This window comes from Halyomorpha halys, unplaced genomic scaffold (genome assembly GCF_000696795.3).
Source record: "Halyomorpha halys isolate HHAL.00 unplaced genomic scaffold, Hhal_1.1 Scaffold726.1, whole genome shotgun sequence".
Lineage (NCBI taxonomy): Eukaryota > Metazoa > Arthropoda > Insecta > Hemiptera > Pentatomidae > Halyomorpha > Halyomorpha halys.
Window position 1 is genome coordinate 639,802 of NW_027116696.1, and position 23,351 is coordinate 663,152.

The 23,351-nt window shown below is 31.5% G+C and overlaps 1 protein-coding gene across 1 annotated transcript in view; it reads left to right on the forward strand.

Moving 5' to 3' along the window:
• Positions 1 to 17,161, forward strand: part of LOC106685722 (collagen alpha-1(IV) chain) — a gene marked incomplete at its 3' end in the record, with an annotated part of 81,927 nt that extends 64,766 nt beyond the window's left edge. Inside the window, 4 exon segments of the mRNA XM_014428552.2 lie at positions 11,581 to 11,775; positions 12,752 to 12,796; positions 13,698 to 13,919; positions 17,099 to 17,161. Of these exon segments, the coding sequence (XP_014284038.2) occupies positions 11,581 to 11,775; positions 12,752 to 12,796; positions 13,698 to 13,919; positions 17,099 to 17,161 (525 nt within the window).
• Positions 17,162 to 23,351: the final 6,190 nt, after the last annotated feature.

Here is a 23,351-nt window from a genome sequence, read left to right on the forward strand (position 1 = left end):
ACTATTATTAGACGTACTAATGTCCATTAGTACTCAAATTAAAATTAATTGACTTTACTATTTTGTAGTTTATAACGTTCATCTTCGCCATTAACGTAAAGAGGTATATCAATAGATTTCGTTGAGAAGATGTGTTCCAAACAATGTGCTATGATGTTTTTCAGTATTGTATTTAAGGACCCGGAGCTTACAATAAAAAATGAAAGAAAAATTCTGTTTTTTTCAAATATAAAAACTTAATGATGGGTGCAACGGAAGTACTCCAAAATTTAGTGTCGATTAAAATCTACTAAAAGTAGAAAATGAAACGAATTTTTTTCTGTACTTGGAATAAATCAAAACATTATTTTTTCTAACTTCCGGAACAGCTACCATTTTTTTATTCTCCTTTGCCTTGGTTGTCATAATCATCAATTTTATCTCTTAATTGCATACAGCAACAATAAACCAAGAGCCCAAGAGGAGAAAATAAGAGGTTATTTCATAGAGTTTTAATTCGATTAAAATGAATAAAAACTATATGAACTTAAGAGACAAAATTGATGACTATGGCAACAAAGGGAGGGAGATAAAAATGCGCGGTAAGGGGGGTAATGGAGAATAAAAATGGCAGCAGTCCGGAAGTTATAAAAAAAATATTTTTGAGTTATTTCAAGTAAAGAAAAAATCGCACTTCATTTTCTGTTAGAAAAAGGTTCAATTTTAATCGACCCTACACAAGGGCTACAGTAAATGTATAGATGAACAATAGCTATCATTAAAGTAATTAAAAATCTTTTAAATAACCTCTTATTTTATCCTCTTGGACTCTTGGTTTGTTGTTGTTGTACTTTAGGGCGTAAAAGCCCCCTAAATAATGGTCATCACCACCCATGTTTCATATTTTATATTTCAATTCCAAGATTCACAACTCTTTGAAATTTAAGATAATTAATTATTTTAATCCATATTCCAATGTGCTATTAAGTGTGTTCAAAGTTCGGGTTTAAATCCTATTCAACAGTTTATTTATTCTTAAAAAAAATTAAAACAGTTCTGTTTCTCTTGTTATCATTTAGGATATTCACTGATACACCCGGTCCCACTCCCAATCTACTTAAATTCGTGGCATAGAAATGGCATTCTTCAAATATGTGGCCGGCTGTAAGTGTACTATTACACTTGGTTTATTTTGTTAAGGAAGGTATGAATATTCAGAAATTCTCTGAAGGCATCTCTTACTTGTCTAATATTAACTCTTTGGTCCAAGTATCAATATGACTATGGCTACGCCGCCTACTAACGCCCATTAGAAATGATCACGTTTATACAACATCAACTTAGGTTTATTAATGCTGAGTATCATATATACCGGAATGAAAGAAGGATTTCTTTATTTATTCCAGATTGTACTGGGATTACACTAGATCTATTTTGTTATTAGTTGTGGGAGAGGCTTAGACCGCCTCAGACAACAGGGTGGCTATATTTGGCCCTGCCGTTAGTGTTCTGGCCTGCCTTGTGTTTATTGTTCATTCCAGGACTGAAGCAGCAAGCCGTCTTAGTAGAAACTAGATAACCATTTCTTCCATCGGTAGTTGTGTGTAGATTGATCATCAGTTGTGAAACGTTTCATTAACTTTGAAATGAATTGAAAAATAAAAAGCTTTAGAAATCATTCTATTTTTATTTTATTTTTTCCAATATTGAGGTGTAAACGATTGATTGTTCTACAAAATCATCATATATGATACTTTGTTAGGAGTCTCTGAAAATTTAAAATTGGTTAATCGATTGATATTTATATATATGTTTTTACGCTGAATAAAATTAAATCACTTGTCACTTGCTAGTTCAAGTTTTAAGCAAGATTTTTGAGCAATATTTAAGCGTTTTGAGTTTTCTTCTTAACGAAAACAAACATCGATCAAAAAAATAGGAGTTATAACTTTAAAAGTAATATTTAATTTTGGGCTAAAAACTAATAATCAGTTAATTAGTTTATTTTGATACAGTCAAAAATTAATCTTTAAATTCAACACTTTTAAGCAATGGCATTAGAAGTCTGGAGCCCTAGAATCTTCATAAAAACTTCCATATCTTCTGCGTCATTTCCTTAATCTTATCTGTTAGCCGAAACTCGGACGGCAGAAAAAAACACTTTTTTTAAGCTGGACATCAATTTTTTTTTTCTACGCCCTGTTGAAAGATGTTTCAAACAAATTTGGTAATTAATGATTTAGTAAAAAAATTATAATGTGACTAAATATGTAAAAATGTAATTACTTTTTGTTTCATGCAGTTATAGCCTTCAGTTGTTATTTTCCATTTATGGGGTAATTTTTTTTTCCCATATTGATGTATTTTCACTAAATACAATCCTTATTAATCCATAATTCACGTAATTAAGAAAATGTTCTGAACAACCTTATTAATGGTAAAAACAAATACATGTTTTACCTTTTTTGATTTAAGAACCTTATATTATTTCTTTGGTGTAAGGATATTAAACTCTTACAAACTGTGTAACTGTTGAAAGAAAAAAAATTATTTGATTTTTTTAATACAAGGATGCCTGGCTCCCCGTGGAGTAGGATGACTGGTAATCAGATAGCTAGTGCTTATGTTACAAATTAGTAAACCGGGATATAGGCATTTCTTTACTCACTACAGTCTTATTTACCTAGTAGAATTAATAACTGCTAAATCTTATTTCGACTCTTAGAAATGTTCACATGTGAGCAGATATGTACATTATATATAGATAAACGCACACAAATAACATACAGTCAAGATAATAACTTTTTTTTTATTAGCACTTCTTATACAATTTTTTAAAATATAATAATACTTTATTAATCTATATATGTGGCTTGCAACAAAAACAACCAGTGTCCAAATTCAAATTCAGAAAAACAGAAACTGGAGGTTTCCAGAAACCCGGGACATGTCGTAGAACAGTGGTTATAAGCTTTGGTGATACTGTTGTTTGTTTCTCGATGTAAAACTTCAATGTTAACATAAAAAACTAGAAAGCTCCGAAATGCACATTGGTTATTATTGCTTCAAACCTATCAACATCTATTCTGAAAAAATGTATTTAGTGCGTGCGTGTATATGTAGAGGGCATTCTTGTTTATTAATCCACTATCTGGTATAGAATATCAGCTATGGAACTTAGAGCGGATCAAATGCAAGTGTATTTCACCTTCACCAGCAACAGCTCCTGTCGTTTCGGTGTACACATGCGAGGAATAGCTCACGGATGTAGAGTATCAATTAAATAAGTATATTAATAATAAATGATAATAATAAAAAAAATTAAAGAAATTTTTTTTTTATGAAAGATGTATTATCAATCCATATTAAATACAATTTTAAAAACATAAAAAATTGAATTATTTACTATCAGAAACTGAAGCCTTGGATAAGAGTATATGCTGGCATGAAATTAATATTATATTTTAATTAGTTTTTCAGCATATCATATATTAATATATTCAAAAAGCGAAATAACCTATTTATAAAGATTATTATCATATTTATTATTTTTTGGTGTTTACCGATGTAAAAAGTTTAAGTTGTAATTTTTCAGTGAAACTTTTTCATTTACGATTTTTTCTGGAGTTGGTTTTTTCCAATGATTATTTCCTATGTAGACTATAATTACTTGTTATTATAGTGCGATAGCGTATCGAGGACAGGATATCGAGAACTGAGATAAACCATTCCGTCATGAATGGGGTTGTTTCTATTTTAGTTCGTCGTACGATTGTAAATGCACGTTATCGTTAGATTTTAGCGACCTTCCTGTGTGACCCTATTTGAAAATAAAGATTTAATTTATGTATTTATTATTACTATAATACCTGGCATTTCGGGTATATAGGATCTTCAGCAATAAAGTATCATTGATGTTCGCTTCAGTACTATCGATCTTAATGAGTGGCAATATTTTAAAATAAATTTATGAAATTGATGTTTTATACTTTCACAAGGGTTTTTGTTTTAATTAATATATGTTTTTATTTCCCCAACTACATCTATCTAGTTGAAGTCTTTATTAGCCCACATTCAATTCATATGGTTTATATTGATCCGAATCAAAAATATGATTTTAAAAAATATCTTTTTCTTAATACTCATTCCTAAGTTACTTTTATCAGTTCGTTTATTTTTTAACCGGAGAGGCAAGGAGAGGTTAGTTTAGAGAAGAGAAAAATTAAAAGAATTCCAAAAGAAAATGTGTATTGGCATTGATGTAGTCCAGCGATTCCAAAACTTTGTCGCTACGGTTTGAAAACTATAATGCACTAGTGAATAGCGCTTGAAATATTCCGTCGAACCCTTGTCGAGCTAGAACATAATGTCGGCACAATTATCCTTAGAGCGGTTGAATATGTTGCAAAAGAAGAAAAAAGCAGTAAAAAGTTAATGTTGGAATGCACCACATATTTGCTATTTTAATTTCAGATTTTTTTTTCATGAAGTAAAGAAGAAAATAAATGTTTTCATGGTTGATATAATAATAGTCATATTTTACTTCCTCCTTCTATGAAATGTATAGTAAGGAGAAGTATCATGATCCTCTCTAATAAAGCAATCGCTGTTCAGAAACGTACAACGATTAATCTCATCTCAAAGTAGGATGGAAAGTGAAAGTAGTGTGGTGCGCACCCATTGGTTTTTGTTTTATTTTTCAAGTTATTACTTGAGTGAGTCCAGCAATGATTTTCTTCTAAATTCAACATTCGTTCAAATCGCTACGAAATATGGGATCATTGAACTTTATATTAATTGTGATTTTAATACAATACAAAACAGATTTGTATCAAAAAAGCTTCAGGTTTTGCCGCGAAAATAATAACGGTGAAATAATGTTTACCATGATTATATAAACTGTTTTGTTGGCTCACTATCGAAAGTCGAAAACCGAAGTTAAAAAAAAAAAGTCCTTAAATCGAAAATGCATGTTCCCCTTAAGCTTCGTGAGTCCAAATTTCAAAGTATCGCACATGTATGGATACTCTAACTTAAATAGGAAAGTTGTACGAAACTGATATTAAATAGTTAGAAGAGGCATATGCCTGGCATCTCTTTTTTAAAATCGACCAACCAGAAGTATGTTATACTTATATACTTTATGTAATCAATTTTCACACCTTTATTACGATTTTTATAATAATCGGTATATCAATGTATAATTGAATGCTCTTAGACATCAGCTAGGTCTTACCCTCATGGAAATTGTCTGAAAAGGCTAGACTGTTACATTTTTAGAAATCTTCATTTAAATTACCTTAAATTGTTTTTAAAAAAAGAAATATTTTTCCCAGGTTGAAAACAAACTTTGGGAAATTAGAGTGGTAACATATACTTATAATATACCATTAAAAAGCCAAAAATTTATAAAAAAATCATATATAACATATTCAGTCGTAAATGTACGCTAGGTATTTAGGCAGCGGATCCCAAGCATTTTTCGCCGCGGCACACTTCTTGTTCTAAAATAATTTCTCGGCAGCCTTGAGCTAAAAAAAATATGGTGATGATCCTAAGTCGGGTTGAATATGTAGCAAAAAATCAGCACAAAGTAAATGCTGGAATGGACAGCCTTTCTCTTACATTACCTGTTTAAAAATTAATAACGTTCTTAGCTCACGAGTTCTCACTTGAAGAATTTATTAACCACTCCTTTAAATAGAGCTGTACAGAAATTCAAATATTCAGCCAAAGAATAACATATTCAGAAAGTTCATAAAGGATTAAGTATTACAACATGAATTAATTTCGACTTCATTATATATATAATGAAGTCGAAATTCCATTAACTCCAAGTTATTTTGAATTATTTCAATTACCTTACAGAAAATTGATATTATTGAGATATATTCTTTTTATTTTTAATATATACATTTATATTTGAATGCAAGTAGGTGGTACATGCTTACTATTATTTTTTCATAAATAATACTTATTAACTGATTTTATTACACAAGTATATTCTCAAAAAGAAAAAAAAGCAGAAAATACTATATGGAAATAATTATTGTGAAGAGTATATATGAGACGGGGGGGCAGTAGGTACTGTTGCGGCAGAGATACATGTGGAAAACTCTGGGTTGTGATAAAAAGGTTGGGTACCTCTGGTTTATATTATAATGTCATTGTACCCATCCAATACTTCCATACCTGATCTAAAACGGTTTTATACCTTTCTCACATCAACATTTTATGTTTCATTAAAATGATCTCCAAGTTGATCTATTCCATTTCACTTTATGAAGCATGCAGCCTCCTTCGTAACTATGAAGGCGTCAACATTCTCAGAAGATTTTCATTACGATGTTGTCTTTTCTTTTTATTTTTATATCCAAAAAATCGAAACAGTAGTGGTTTAGTTACAATGTTAGCATTCAAAATACCTCCCGAACTCACATTTCGCAGTCTGCCTGTCACCATAGCAGTCCATGAACCTTAAACAAACAATTTTCATATTCCAATGGGCAATAATTAAAATATCAATATACAGTTCCAACAGATCCTTGATTTCAAACAATGTAAATGACCACAGAAAATTAACTAAGGCTTCACCATAAAACTCTCAGTTGTTAGATTAAAATCGTCGAGCAATGGGCCCTTTCTGTTTTGTCATATCAAGATTTAAAATTAAGACTTCTGACCGGCAAATCTTCACTTACTATCTGTCAGAATGGCAGCTCCTTAAATTTCCAATGAGCTTATTCTCAATCGCACGTTCATTCTAGAACTCTAAGTTATTAAGAAGATTAGAACCAAGTTATATACACGTACTGCTTGTGCGTAGGTATGTCCATAGAAAATGAGCTTTATTGACTTTTCAGCGCAAATGACTCTAAAGGCATTAAGTATTCTATAGTTCCTGAAAATGGAATAAGATGGCGACTTTTTCAATGGTGAATCAGAAAGAACCAGTTTTCATGAATAACAGATAAACTTTATAATGCCCCAACTTTTTTACCCTTCAAATACTGACATTTTTGAAGCTGTGTAAGCAGAACTTTGATCAGGTGGTGGTGCCATTGTGAACGGTAGCTTTATCTAGTAACATTGGATTTGTTACTGTGCTTAGAATAAGTTACTATCTGCAAACATTCGTATCATTCAGGTTCCCTGCAGTTTTAAAAACTTTAAAATAAGTATTTTCATAGAAAAAAAAATACTCAAAAACAAACATCACTTGCAAATATTTTACGAAAATAATTTTTTTAATTTCGAAATCCACATTTTCTTCCTCCTGCTCCGAAAGAAGTTCAACTACCAGAGAAATTCTTATGAATCCTTCTACTTTTTGGTCCTACAACAGAAATGAGATGTTTTTATAAAGTTTCATCAATAGACCAATGTTTCTACGAATATACGGATATGTCCATACGACATATAGGATAATATGAATAGATTTCATCAATTATTCTATTATATTATATTATATTATCAATTACCCGTATGCAACACTCTGAAATCTACAACTTCTGATAATGTTTCCTTAGAATTACCGAGGTAATTTTTACAAAGCCCCATCTTGATTCATATGAAAAAAGTATTTTATAAAATATCTGTGAGTGAAAATGAATGGTTTCATATAATTTGGGGATGACTATGATATTAGATAAAAAGGACATTGGCCCTTGACTTCTGATGGGTTACTGGCAATGCTATCTTGATTTTCATATCAGAATCAATATGTGGGTCATACTAACTTTATACTCGGCATTATTTTTGCTAAAACCTTACCTTCATAATCCCTACGTTTATTTTTAAAATGTCAATAATGAATAATAGTTGTATCCTTTGTTAAATGAAAACATTTTAAATTTAATTGTTAATTATTTCATTAAAAAAAAAAAACAGAACATTCAAAATTTGACAACTTCCGGGTTATAAATAATGTGTTTCTGAAGTGAAATTTCTTTACCAAAGTTCAACAGATCAAGAAAAACAAATAATATGGGAGTAAATTGATTTCGTGACGTGAGATGAAACGGAAGTGGGGGGCAACGATGGTCAATTCTAGCAGGAAGGTTTTATATTTTAATAAGAAAGCAGGAGCTAAGAGAGGCTTAACAATGTCGGAAGTGCCGATCCGATTGAGTGAGTTCCTGTCCTTATACTCTCCTATTACAATATAAAAAACTTCCTGCTAGAATTGGCTTAGGAAATGGCTGTTCTATTCTAATTCTTATAATATTATTTTGGAATTTAATATATTCTACCTCAGACTACAAGAGTAAACGGTTGATCATAATTTATAAAATTTTAATACAGTATTTCATTTCCGTAAGTTTAACTTCTGTTGACCAGTCTTTAGATTTCCATAATTTTTTTGTTACTTATAACACTTTAAACCCCGCCTTATATTTACAAATTTACTAACATCTACAATTTAGCTGAAGTTTTACAATTTACAAACCAAGTAAACCCTTTCCCATTACCATTCACATAGTTTACATAATTATTTGTTTGTTTGAACGCACTAATCTAAATAACTACAAGTCTGATTCAAAAAATATTAAAAAAAAAGAGAGAAAGTCTTCATGACGCATTTCGTCAGGAAACGAACCATAGGAACAGAGCAGTAGCCGAATAATAACTAGCTTTCGTGGGCAAGTGGCCTTAATCGTTCCATGACAATTCATATGAAGCTGGGATTTTTAAAGTTGGTTCTTCTATGAAACTAAATTTGCAATAATGTTGAGTTTGAAAAAATAACCATTTAATACGAACATCGTACTGTAATTGTTCTTGGTTTTCTTCTGTATATGAATCAAGTCGAAGGTTTCTTTTCCCTAGGACCAGTGATTGGTCGTTTTGATTTTCTTCATAAACTTGTGGTTTTTATCTGTTATTAGATGTATTTTCGATCACGGGTTTGAAACAGCCACGTATAATCCTAATTTATCGGGCGTAAAACCGTTGAATACAAGCAGTATTTTATAACTGAACATCTAATTTGTTGTGCGCATCGCATAACTTTCACTTACCTCCTATTTACATCCCCAAGTTTGGTGTAGAATAGTGGGCTAGTGCAGAAGTTAACGAAATTGTTGAGTATTTTGAAAAAAAGAAAAACAAATTAAAGACCGGAGAAGGTAAACTTTATGAACAAAAAATTTAAATTATTCTGTTGCTATAAAAATTCTTCTAGAGTTTAATTTGAGTGTTAATAGACATCTGTAGTCACATAGTTTCTGAGATATAGATTTCTGAAAATAAATTAACTAACTACTGATATTTCAGTACGTTCTATACAACATTTTTATGAATTATTGCTTTTTAAAAAGCTATATCTCGAGAACTATTGGACGTAAATAGCTTTATTTGGGCTTACGTTTTAGCAAATTTACTCTACTTTAAATGATACTCTTTTTGATTTTCTATCGTTGGTAGTTGTAACGATATACAGCTCCGAATAAAAAATTAATTATTTTAAACGTTTTGAAACAGCCGTCATTTTTTAAAGCTCCTACCTATACTTGGCAGACTCATCGGTTTTGACTTTTAATTATGCATAGTTTTCAATTAAGTAATCAAAAATTGGGGTGAAATAACTGCCTTTTTTCTCCTCCTGGGCTCTTGTACTACTAGAACTAGGATCTGGATCTCAAAAGGATGCCGAATCCTCCGTGCAATATAAGGGGCGATTCGTAATGTTTGAGGCTAGAGATAGTGAACTAATGCTGAGCTCATGGCACTTTAAATAATACTAATAATATTCTTTATTTATTCTGAGACTAGTCCTTTTAGAATAATATTGCATCGACAAGTGGCATTATCATAGTGTATGATATAAAATAAAATAAAAAATTAACTTACAGAATATCGTAAAATATAACTCAAATTAAAAATTGGAGAAGAAAATAATAAATAAACAACAGGATATGTAAAATAAAAAAAGAAAAGAAAACAGATAGAATAAAACCATATATCATTTCATAAATCATAGCGTGACCAGCTTTAAATAATATAACTAAAAATTATCAAGCACAGATGCAATAAAAAAAAAAAATTAACAAAAAGAACATTATTATTATTATAACAAAAATCAGTATCTAACCAGGTAATTGTGTTTATCAAATTTCACATTAAAATGTTTCTTAAGGTGCTATATCGAATGAAACTAAAATCAGACCAATCCAAAAATCAGAAGTAATCAAAATAGGAACTAAGACAAGTTGAAAAGATGTAAAAATCAAGTTTGGTATCGTTACACCTATGTTTTTGAGGTGCTGAATCGAATGAAACTAAAATTGGCCATAAAACCTTCAGAAGTCAAAATTTAAAGATGACAAGTCAGAAGCCTATTGTGTCCTTACATTTTAAGTTTGCATTTCCTTGTTCCCAATTTTAAAGTTTCAAATATTTTATCATAGCTTGCAAAAATATCATAAATAAATTTCTTTAGAGCATATCTAATTTGTATTTGTTTGAGACAAGGCGAAGTCAGGACCGAATTTTTCTTCTTTCCTTGGATATATTCACGGGACAGTCAAAGATGAAGAGTTTCAAGAGATTCGTTACGCTAAAGATAGCAGACGGCTATGATAGCCTTTCAAAAATTAAACGTTTGCTTTTCTCACAATCGATTGTGTATGAAACATTAGTTTTAAATTGTTATAACAAGCATAAATTTCAATTTAAAAACTGATCTTAATGTTCGCGTTTACTAGAATAAATTTAAGTTGATATATAAAAATTATAATCAGATGGATACAGCAGCCCAGAAAAACTGTTAGAAAAACTAACAGAAAATAACTAAATAATCATAAGATTATTTAAGGCTCATTTATATGTAAATATAACAGTTTTGATCGAAATATCCCATCCTTTTTTTTCTAACAAAGATTCAAAAATGTTTATTCAAATTACTGCTACTTCAATTGATTACTTAAATACTGCTAATTTTTAGTAAATTAGTTGAAAATAACTGTTTGATTTGTATTTTGAGAGTTAAATCGGGGAAAACGGAGGAACCAGTTATTGGCCTTTGATTGAGGGACTGTCAGAAAAGAAAATCTTTTTCTTCAGAAACTGTGATTAAACCACTTGCCTATAGGTTTTTTTCCCCCACCTATGCACTACAGTGAGATACTCCTTGGTGGAACCTTACCTCTTTCTTCCTAAGGCGTCTCTTTACTCTGTTGGAGCCCCTATTTGTAGCTATTATCCTTGGTGGATTTCAGGATTAATTTCATTTTCAGTAAATCTGGATTCTTCTACTTTCTCAAAGCCTAACCATCTTACTTTTTACCATACTTAGTGGCGAACATTACTCCCCATTTGTCAGGATAATTAACATTTAATATTATTTACACATTTTCCCCCTTATTTCTTCTCCTATTAAAATATTGAGGAATTAACCAATCACTATTAATGGTAACACAATGGGATGATGAAGTAATGAGGTCTTTTCTATATTGTATTGTGAACAGACTCCTAATGTGACTGCTATAAAAATATAGCATTTTATTATTAGTAGAATGTTCACTGTTAAATATTAGAGTTAGATGATGATATTGTAATTAAAGTGGAAAATTTAAGAATTTAATTTTTGTGTTTTCATAGGCTTGCACTGGGTGTACGAATCCATTCACATGTAATTGTTCTGGAATCAAAGGTGATCCTGGTGATTATGGTTTACCAGGATTTCAAGGAGAAGAAGGCGCACCTGGGCCACCTGGACCAGATGGCCCACCTGGACTAAAGGGACCTAAAGGAAAAACTGGAAATTTTGGGGGAATAGGGCCAATGGGCCTTAGGGTAAGTTTTTTAAATATTTAAATTATTAATTCTAACCAGAAACCGAGAGCCATTGTAATACTTATTATAATGTTTCTCTAGTGAATAATTGAGTAATTAAAGAATGAGAGAAAGAGAAAAGAGACATTATTGTAAGATATTAGAAGCTTTCAAAAAAACAAAGTCTTTATAGATCCATCAATGATTCATTATCAGTGAAGAAAAATATAATACCATTTATAGGCTGGCCACAGGCAGCACTCTGCTCTTCTCATTAAAATAATTTTATTGAATACTCATATAAATCACTAGCTGTGCCCAGTATGGTTTCACCCATGTTAAATTCGGACTGTACATGCCTCTTTCATGAGGTATATGACCAAGTATATCTAATTAACTCAATAACATCCAAAATTCAGGTGGAAAAACTAAAGGATCAACCACTATAAAGAAACATGACAAAAAAACATCTACTGTATTCTAGGAGATGTATAGTTTTTGAATTAATTGTAAACAATATGTCTTTTTTAGCTAATTTTTTTACCTCTTAATACAGGCATATTACATCTATACAACATAAAAAACCACCAATAAAAATTTATGCTTCACGGGGTTATCAAGGCCAGATACTGATGCAAGATTTCATTATACGGTTATATCTCCATTCCTATGGATCTTAGTTTCTTAATTAATAAAATTAATTATGGATCTTAGTGCTTTATGGCCAAAAGTCTTCCTCAGTAAAAAGCCTATCTAACTTTAACAGAATTTTTCAAATCAGACTTCAAAAAGTTTCTTAAATTAGCATGTTTAAACAATCAAACTCTTTAGCTTTATGTATGTAATATTATAGATATATTCCAAAACTTGAGGTTGAATAATTATTCAACCTTAAATTTTGGAGTACATGAAACAGGTGACATGGACAGACTCATATATAAATTTATAGAGTATATATAAAATATGAAATATACATGTTTTTTTTCCTATTTTGCAGGGAGAACCTGGACCACAGGGTAGAACAGGGCCTCCGGGATTACATGTAATTATATACATATTTTAATTTATAGTTAATTATCTTAATATTTGTGTTAAAATTGAATTATTTTTTAAATAAAATTTTGTCTAACCCAACATTCTGATCCAAGCCAGAAACAAAAATGGTTCCAATGGTCAATCACTAATGTGTTAGTTAATCTGACTAGAAAGAACACAATTATTTGTAACTTAATAGTAATTTTTTGCATTTTTAATAGTCATCTTCTTCATTCTGATTTTTATTTCCAAATATCTAGAAGTGGTATATTCTAGTGTGATGAGTGTTGGATGAAATGGGTTCAAATCCTGACTTGCTATTATTATTTTCTCTACAAAAAAACTAGTGGGTTTAGCTAAACTCAGCCTACCCTTAGAACAAGTACCCAGTAGTGTTAAGAGTATAAATTTGCTAGTTGAGTTACAAGGAAGGCCATTGGGAAAAGAACATAACAGTGGTTATCCTAGAAATGTGGTGAAAGTAGAAAAAGGCAGATAAAAATGGATTGGAGTCCATAAGATGTAAGCTGCATACATAATCCTGTTTGAGAGCCTACATCACAAATTATTCTTTTCAATTATTGTCCCAAAATTAAATGTATTAATTCAACAAACAATAAGAAAACTTGATAAAAAATTTTATTGGCAGTGGCAGAGTATATCCGTAAGTAATACATCACTGCTGTTGAAATCCCATAATGCTGAAAGGCGAGATAGATAGGGAAAATATAAATAAATAAAAGTTTGACAATGTTGGGTCCTTGGAATGCCATATTGTTATGAATCAGGTACATCCACCTCTGACTACCCACTAGCCTTTTAATGGACTGCTATGGGACTGATTTATTTTAGTATTACTTCATTCCATTTTTTTTTTTTTTTTTAATAACTCCTGAATGTTTTTCTAGGGCTATCCTGGACTGTCTGGACACCCTGGTCCATCAGGTATTGATGGTTGCAATGGCACTGATGGTCTCCAAGGTGCACCAGGAATGGATGGGCCACCAGGACCAAGAGGCATGGAGGGTCCTCCAGGTTTCAGAGGAATGAGAGGGCCTGCTGGCGATGGAGGAGCCAACAGTGATGGTATTAAAGGAGAAGTTGGACAGTTTGGAAGAAAGGGAATCCCAGTAGGTGATACTTATAGGGCATTGTGTATTTATTGATAGGAATCTGAATTTATTGAATCATAACTAAATAAATCCACACATGAAGTAAAATAAGTTTCAAATATTAGGCAATGTGAGTCATCCAGGTATTTGAGAGTCAGTTGAAAAATGTTTATCTGAACAGGTGCACCAAATATAAACCAAAAATGTATATCTTTCTCACTATAATTTTTTTTTTCAAATTGAATGGTTTCTTATTAAAGAATATAAAACATTATTTAATTGTTTTGACTTACACAGAACAAATCCACCATGAAACTCATAGGATACCTCCATCATTATCTTCACAATAATTTATCACTCATATACTTCAACTGCATTAATCATTATTACCTTCAGAAAGATATTTATATCAACAGTTTCATACCTCCTATTATGATTTTATAAAATATTAATAAGGAAACCCAACTGCCAAAGGGTTATCAGTTTTCATTTTGTTCATATCATGTTGTATTCTGTGTCGTTATATTCCTCCAACTGGCATATTGACAGTTGTTAATGAGAAAATCGATAAAGGAAAAAGGCACCAAGTACAATGTTTGATAAAGCAACTAAGATGAATTTAGAAATTGCAAAGAATCTTACACAATGTTCTGGCTATTTGACAGCAATTATTGATATAAGTTAAGTTCCTGGACAAAAATATCGCATCACTTGTGTTTTTATCTCTAAAATTGTGCCGTCGTCTAATACAGATGAAGTTATGTTTATTTCCAAATAAGTAATATAAGGCACTCTGGTTAGAATAGATTGTTAGTCTGTTGGATGACCACTCCATGTGTCAGAAATGGCAAAGTAGGGAATAAAGAATAAAAAAAAAGTTGATATGATAAACTTTTGTACTAATGTAAACTAGAGTTAATACCTTTCTTTTTGAATTTGAGACAATATTGATTCTCTCAATTAATTTCATGTTGTTGCCAAGCAATCCAGTCTCTTTCAGTAAATCATTTCTTTAGCTAATGTATTTTTTTTAAAATGATTTTTATTGTTTCACATGGAATAGACAGAATATTCAGCAATATTAGTTGTAGGCAACAGTGATATGTTTAATTAATTGTATTTAGAAAAAATTAGACAGATATTTTGGCATTAACAACTCAATGGTCTACACTAGAGTAAGACATGTACGTTGTTACAGAGAGACATGCAACCACACACATGGATGGACCCGTGTATTAAGTCAACTATGCTCTACCTTAGGAAGCGATGACCTATTTTTTTCAATCACATGATATAAGAATCCAATTCTCTACGGTCAATGAAGTAAAAAAATTAATTAAAAAAATCCTAGGTATCTATATTTCTCTAATGATGATTCAAATAAGGTTGAATGAAGTTGGCTACCAATAGATTGGTATTGTGTCCTCACCAAGACCTATAAAGTTTTGAGATTTTAGTTTGTCCAGAAACACATTGCTTAAACAAATGGAGACTGGTCCTACGTAGATATATATTGTTCTGAGATGACTCAAGATTAATTTAAATATACCTCATGGTTGGGTTAAATATGTACATCATGCAGTGTGTAGACTAAGACATGTGTCTTCTGGAGTGAAACAGAAGACACATCACCTTTTTCAAGTTGTTATCCATTGTCTTTAAAATTGTTTTAGTCATTTTTTTCTTAAGTTTTATCAATTAAATTAAAAAAATTGGGAAGAAAGCGCAATCAAATATTTCCAAACTTAGGCCCCAATCTCACATCCTGAATCTTTAAGTAAATGATAAAGAAGAGATCAAAGATGTTGATTATGAACTTGATTAAATCAATGTAGGCAACTAATCATGGGATCCAGACCTCCAGAATGGATTTAATTTTGTCCTAGGTAGAATCAAGCACAAAACGTAGTGAAATCATGAATAAATTTATGCTGGAGTATTATCAGCCCATCTTAACTTAATTCATATACCTGCCTTCACCTAAAATTAACTAATAAATGATCATCCTTTTTTTATTTTTGAGATATATATCTGAAATTTAATTTTCCACTAGTAGTTTAATTTTTATTCCCCCAAATTTTCTTCCTAAGGATTATTTTCAAATAATCCTTCCATACATTCAGAGCCGACCAATGTATATTCAAGTAAATTCAGTAATTAAAGGAGCATCACTATTATCTTGTTAATGAACAACTTAACCTTCCGGCAATTAAAAAAATATACATTGCTAAATATTATTCCATATGTATAAATAATTGTAACTAGTAGTAGGGAATAACAAATGTAAAGAGCACTTAGAACAAAATTTAAAAAATAAGAATAATTAAATATTAGATATTTAAATTAAAAAGAAATAACTGATACTTATCTATAATATCTTATTTCCACTATGGGTGTAACCTCTGTCCGCCTAATGGCAGACCAACCTCCATTTTTTACAAAATAAACTACTGTTCATTTAATTGTACTACACCTTGCTCAAATTGTTCCACTGTAATTTACATCTACTCTGTAGTTCAGATTATATTATTTTTTTCAATATAGTTTAAGCATATTAAAATATTAATTGAAATTTATTCATATGAAAGAAATTGTAAGTGGTAGCAATTCCACTTTATATGTCAAAATATTACACAGTGATCATATTTAAAATAAAATATTACACAGTGATCACTAAAAACATTTTTATATTGTAGAGAGATTATATGACCTACACTTGTTATAAATTTAAAAAAATTATAATTGCCTTAAGGTAAAAAAATTTAGAATAAAAATACAATGTAATTTATGCATATATTTATTCTCTTTTTGTACAGGACAGAAGTTCCTTCCATGGCAAATTTTAGATGTACAATTATGACGATCTACAAACATTTAGTAAATTCATTTTTGACATGACAATAAAGTCAATTTTTAGTTGCGTCATTATTCTTTCATAGCAGCAATATGATGAAACATATTAATAAAAAACACTACATGCCCAAAAATAGTGAATTGCATGTACATAGATACAAGAAGAGAATAAATGTACTTTTATTCCAAAATTTTTTAACTTAAGGAAATTATAAATTTTTAAAAAGTAATATCTTTATTACAATAATTATACTATAAGTTTGTTATCTCTTTATTAAATGTCTAGAAACCTTTTGCTTGTTGGCAAAACCTCTAAATAAATAACATGTGTCTTTCTCTTCCAGGGAGGAGTTGGTTATGTTGGATATCTTGGTCTTCCTGGTGAACTTGGATTGTTAGGTGACAAGGTATTTACAATAAATTAAGATATCTACATCGAATATCTATTACGCATAAAATAAAAAATTATTAAAAACCACTATAATATTTATATCATATCATTATATATAATATAATTTATAAATCATGTTATCTTAAACTTTTATCATTTAAGACCCTCCATAGCCATATTCATTTGGATTATTTGTAAAATAAAATATAATTTAAGTGGTTCTCTTGAGGAGCTCCCTGTGGTCAAACTGTTAAGAATATTAGCTGCCACCATGAACAATAAATCGACATCGGCATAAAGGTAAAATAAAAAAAGAAGAGATATTGTATAAAATAGGATTAATATTTACTAATTTCAATATATAACAATAATAAAATGAAAATATTCTTTTAGTATCTAAAATAATGTGTATAAATAAGACTTAAAACAAGAATAACTTGTCTTACAATTTTAAGTTATGAATTATTTACGATTTATAAATAATTTCTTCAATATTGTTATATCCTCTTTTTTGATAAATAGTTGTTTTTTATGTATAGATAGTTTTAGTTATGTTTTTAATTTAAGTGTCAACATTCAATATTGTTCATTTGTTTTGTTAAACCAAAAAGCAAGCTAACCAATTTTGATCTGTCAAATATGGAGTAAGAATACATCGTTCAAAATATTCAAGATGGAGGTGCGCACCCTTCCGAAGTCTGGTGAATTGCTGTTATGTTGAGAAGATCGATTAAAATTTTATCAACTTTTCTTATTTTCTATCATTACTTTATTTAGACTAAATTTAAGAAAAAATAGAAGAGAAGAATTAAGAAAAAATATACATTAAGAAAATCATAAACAAAAACTCCAAGTGGCTGTGCGAGAATCGATGTTTGCATTGACTATTGAAACAATGACCAAAGGAAACAAGGCATTTGTTGTTTAGGCATGGGAGTGAGGACAGCTCCTGGAAGCAGGTGTTGTGGATCACCCTTTGTCTACTGTCATTGGTAGATACTTAGAAAGAAGACACCAAGAATCACCATTCATCCAAGATTGTATAATTGAAGTTAGAAAACACTATTTGTTTAGATCGCTGGGAGAGAGGAGAGGATATCTTCTAAAAGCAGGTGGTACTGAATCCTTTGTTTACAGTCAGAGGCAGCATCTTGAGAAAGAAGACATCAAGAACCATCAGTCATCCAAAAAGATTATATAATTGGTTAGTTTGCTCTACCTAGGATTTAATTATATTTGTAAAAGTAGCTATTAATTTAATTAAGTGTTATTGTGTTCTGATTGTCTGGAAAATTCGCTCTGAGATAAGAGTCAATAATGTTTTATAATTTAAAATAAAATTCTCATATCTTATTAATATTTAATCTCTTCATTTAAACCTTATTACATGGTTCAAATAAAAAGATTAAATATCAAAAAAGAGGATATTACAATATTTAAGAAATTATTTATAAATCACAAATAATTCATAACTTAAAATTATAACTCAAATTATACTCCTTTTAAGTCCTATTTCTACCCATTATTGTCAATACACTAAAAAAATAATATTTTCCTTTTAATATATATTGAAATCAGTTAATAATAATCCTATTTTATATAATATGTCTCTTTTTTTTAATTTTCATTTTTCCCTTTTACCTATGTCCATTAATTAATCATGGTAACGGCCAATATTTTTAACACTTTGACCACAGGGGGGCTCTCCTGAAAAACCATTTATACGCAAAATTTTTTTTTTTGATATTTTCTTTTAATTTCAATTTTAATAAGCAGTATATAATGTATAAAATGTAATATTTAGTCAAGTAATGTTTAAACATCTGTTTGTTAACCATGACTACTATTTTTGTCACCCACGTAAACCACTGAATGTATTAGTACAAGAGCCCAAGAGAAGAAAAAAGGCAGTTATTTCACCCCAATTTTTGATTACTTAATTGAAAACTATGTATAATTACTAGTCAAAATTGATGAGTCTGCGAAGTATTGATAGGGGGAATAAAAAATGGCGGCAGTTTCAAAACGTTAAAAATAATTAATTTTTTATTCGGAGCTATATATCTTTAAAATTACCAACAATAATATTTTTAGAAAATCTAAAAGAGTATCATTTAAAGTAGAGTAAATTTACTAAAATGTAAGCCCTAATAGAGCTATTTACGTTCAAAAGTTCTCGAGATATGTATTTTTTCAAATATCCAACATTTTATATGAACAACTAGAAATTAAATTTTTGTGAATTTATTTTGTCAAATATCCTAAAAACTACTAATCCTACCAAGAAAAAAGTCATAAATTATTTTATAGTAAATTTAACTAGCTTTAATTTGAGTGCTGGCAGACATCTGTACGTCCAATGGTTTTGGAAATAAAGTTTTTCATAAACCAAACTTATCGTCCAAACAACTATAAATCAATTTATTTTAGCAAATATCATTAAAATTACAGCTCCTACGAAGGTAAAGGTCCTAAACTACTTTATAGTACTGTCGGATTTAAGTAATCTGAATTTTTCAGCTCTTTTTTGAATTTGTATAAAGTCGGGGTTGGGGGTCTCATTTTCTGATGCCCCCCTTGCCGCGGACACAGGAAGACCCCGAAGATGCTGCGACTGCAATGCCGCCCCAGCCTATGCACCATGCAACCTAGGACCTGGCCTGCTCCTACCATCACACCAGAGTCAAGGACATGCTGGCCAGCCTCTGAGGAATAGACACATCTTTCTGACATTAGGCAAAGATTTGATGGTTTTCACCATTTCGCCAACAGCTAAACCTGGATGAGGAGAGCGAAGAAGACGTGACTGTGGCGGCGAAGACGTCATTATTTCTGTTACCCATGAGACCACCCAATGCTCTGTCTATCTATATCTATCTATCTATCTATATCTTCTTATATTATTGAAATAAATAATTTTAATTAACATCACTAACACAATCTGCCCCTCCAGGGAATTAACATTTTGAAATTAAAGAAAATATATGCATGTTTATTATTGGACAGAAAGATCTCACATTTTCAACACCAACCCCTTTGTTCCACACTACTTTTAATACAATTTAAAATACAATCAGGGTGCCTGAAGTTCAGCACAGACAGGTCCCAATGTAAACAAGTACATTAAACTGAATTTAATTTGATTGCTAATAGACATCTGTATGTCACATTGTTCCTAAGATATAAATTTCTCAAAATAAATTAACTAACTTCATATTTCAGTACATTTTTATGAAATGTTGCTTTTTAAAAGGCTATATCTCGAGAACTATTGGAAGTAAATAGTTAAGGCTAATATTTCAGAAAATTTACTCTTCTTTAAATAATGTTCTCTTAGATTTTCTAGTGTTGGTAGTTTTTAAGATATAGAGCTCCAAATGAAAAATTAAGGTTTTGAAACATCCGCCAATTCTTATTCCTCCTACCTATACTTGGCAAACTCATCAGTTTTGACTAGTAATTATACATAGTTTTCATTGAAGAAATAAAAAATTGGGGTGAAATAACTGCCTTTTTTTCTTCCCGGCTCTTGTACTATATGTATACAATCAACTAATACATGAATGTTTCACAGATTTTTTAACCAAATTAATGAATAAGGACTCTAGAAACTTATTGTATATTACATTTTCTATAAAACATTTAGACAGCATGAAAAAATCCAAAAAGATTTTTAAAAAAAATTTTAACATGTTGAAATGTTATTGTAAGTGTGTAAAATAAAAGAGTACACATGCAAACACTTCAAAAAATAAAGTTGATAATTAACCAAATTTGAAGGAGCGTGAAACCCGGTTTCCTCAACCCCAGTAAAAATGTTAATACTTTATTTTGCTATGGATATAAAATATATAGATATGTATTTGTAAATTTGAATCTCAGTCAATTAATCCTTGGGTATGTGAAGTCTGTTGGTCTACTAGAGATACCTCTCATTGACAACTTAGAAGTGATAAAGTTACTCCATATAACTTAATCAGATAATGTGGTTTTCCAGAATTTCACATAGCCGCTTGGAGTTTTGGTTCATGGATGAACTGCTTTGAACATAGAAATAAAGGATTTAGTGCAACTGGACTTATATGCTGGCCCTGGGCTTCAGCCACAATTTATTTATCTAGTCTAATTTGTCCCTGTCCTACTACCCAAATGATTCAGTAGGTCATTGCCAAATCGGTCCCAAAGAAACCGGTTTTGTAGCTATGGGTAATTTACCATTAAACCATGGTTTGTTATAATGTGAGGTTGGGTTTCTCCTCCAGGCTGTTTGTGTTCCAGCAAATACCAAATGTCTGAAAGAAACAAAATAATCCAGCTAAAGATATTCATGTTCTGTTATGACAAATAAATTGTAGCGAGAGGGAGTAAGTGGTTCAGTCACAACTCACCAGAGCGCTGCACCTCGAGCCTCACCGAAGCTCTCAAATTTACACATTACTTCATTTTGTAAAAGACATATTGTAATTTTTATGAGTTAAGTGGGGCAACATAGTTGGGAACAGAATATAGTTGATCGAGACTAAGAAGACTTTGATTGATATATTGTTTCCTCGAGAAAACAACGTAAAGGTCAGTTATAATAAGTTTCAATTTGAAGTGAAAATTTGCCTTCAGCAACTCAGTGGTATAAGTGACATGTAGTGCCATGGCTGCGGCCGTTAAAGCCCAGTCACCGTTAGTGATTAATAACAGACCGGGTAAACAGGCACGTAAACCTAAAATAGCAACGGAAGCTAAACCACCAGCGGTAAAAACAGTTACAGTGATAAAACCGAAAAACGCTATAACAAACAATGTAAACAGTGTAAATAATTTAGCAAACATTAAACTCAGTAACCACTTTTGGGTCCTATCAGACCTACCAACTGAGGATATGTCATATGTCATATCAGGATATGTCATATGTCATATCAGGATATGTCATCATATGTCAATAAAAATCTAGACGTCGAAATCACAGTTGTTAAATACATTCCTAAAAAAGAGGGTGGCCCACCACAGTGCTTCAGATGCCAGCGATGCGGCCACACAAAGAACTCGGACCTGTCCACCTAAATGTCCCAAATGTTCTCAAGACCACGTGGCTTCGTTCAGACAATGTGAAATTAGAGTAACCTTGCTGAAAGAGGCTGAAGACCTGAAAAATAAGTTAGCTGAACAGAAGAAGACTCCCTTAGGCAACAACAGGCTTACTACAACTCAAAGGAGGGCCACCAGGATAGTGAGGGGGGATGCACCCTACTCAGACATACTGTGCCCCACTACCACACCACAAACTGACGGAGGCTCAATTCCGGAACAGGTGGAGGAAACTGAACCACTCCACCAATTACTGGTCTCTGAACAGTCACAGTTGGTGATGCAAATGATGGTGCAAATGAACGCCATGTTCTCCAGCCTCTTCTCAAAGATCATGAGCGATATGCAAGTGTTCATGACAAATATACTTCAAGAAATGAGAGGGCAGGAATCTCTAAAATGAACGCATATAGCATCCTCAACTTCAACTGTGCTGGCCTAGGCACAAAAATTAATGAGGTTGAAGTCCTATTGGCTCTCACAAATCCAACCGTGGTCGTACTCACCGACACGAGGCTGCAAGGACGACCCCCTCACTTCAGAGGATATGCAGTAGCTACGGAGGACGTACATGACCCTCACGGCGGAGTTCTCATAGCCGTTCACTATGGAACGACGTGGAAAAAGATGCCACCACCTATGAACATCCAGTACGTCCGGATAAGTCATCTCACGATTCAAGTGCGGATGCATCAACCCACCCACATCACGGGGATTTACCGGCGTCCTAGAGGGTCGGTGAGAGAGCTACGGCAAATCATTGACACCTGTGGGGCCAAAACCAACCATTGGATAGTGGAAGATTTTAACACTAGACACACCCTGTGGCATAACTCCAATGCAAACCAAGCGGGGTGGCAATTGGTCAAAACCACCTTCACGGTAATCCATCCAGGTACTCATACTTTCCGCCATCTTGGGACCGGATCAACATCAACAATAGACCTCCTTCTGACCAGACAGCCACATCGGGTCACGGGGTGCACTGTGACGGATTTCATCACATCTGATCACAAGCCGGTTATATACGAGATCCAAGGGAGAAGCCCTGAACCGACGACGGAGAGATTTAATTACCGTGAAGCCAAATGGGTTAGGTTCAAGAGAGAGATATGCCATAGGCTGCA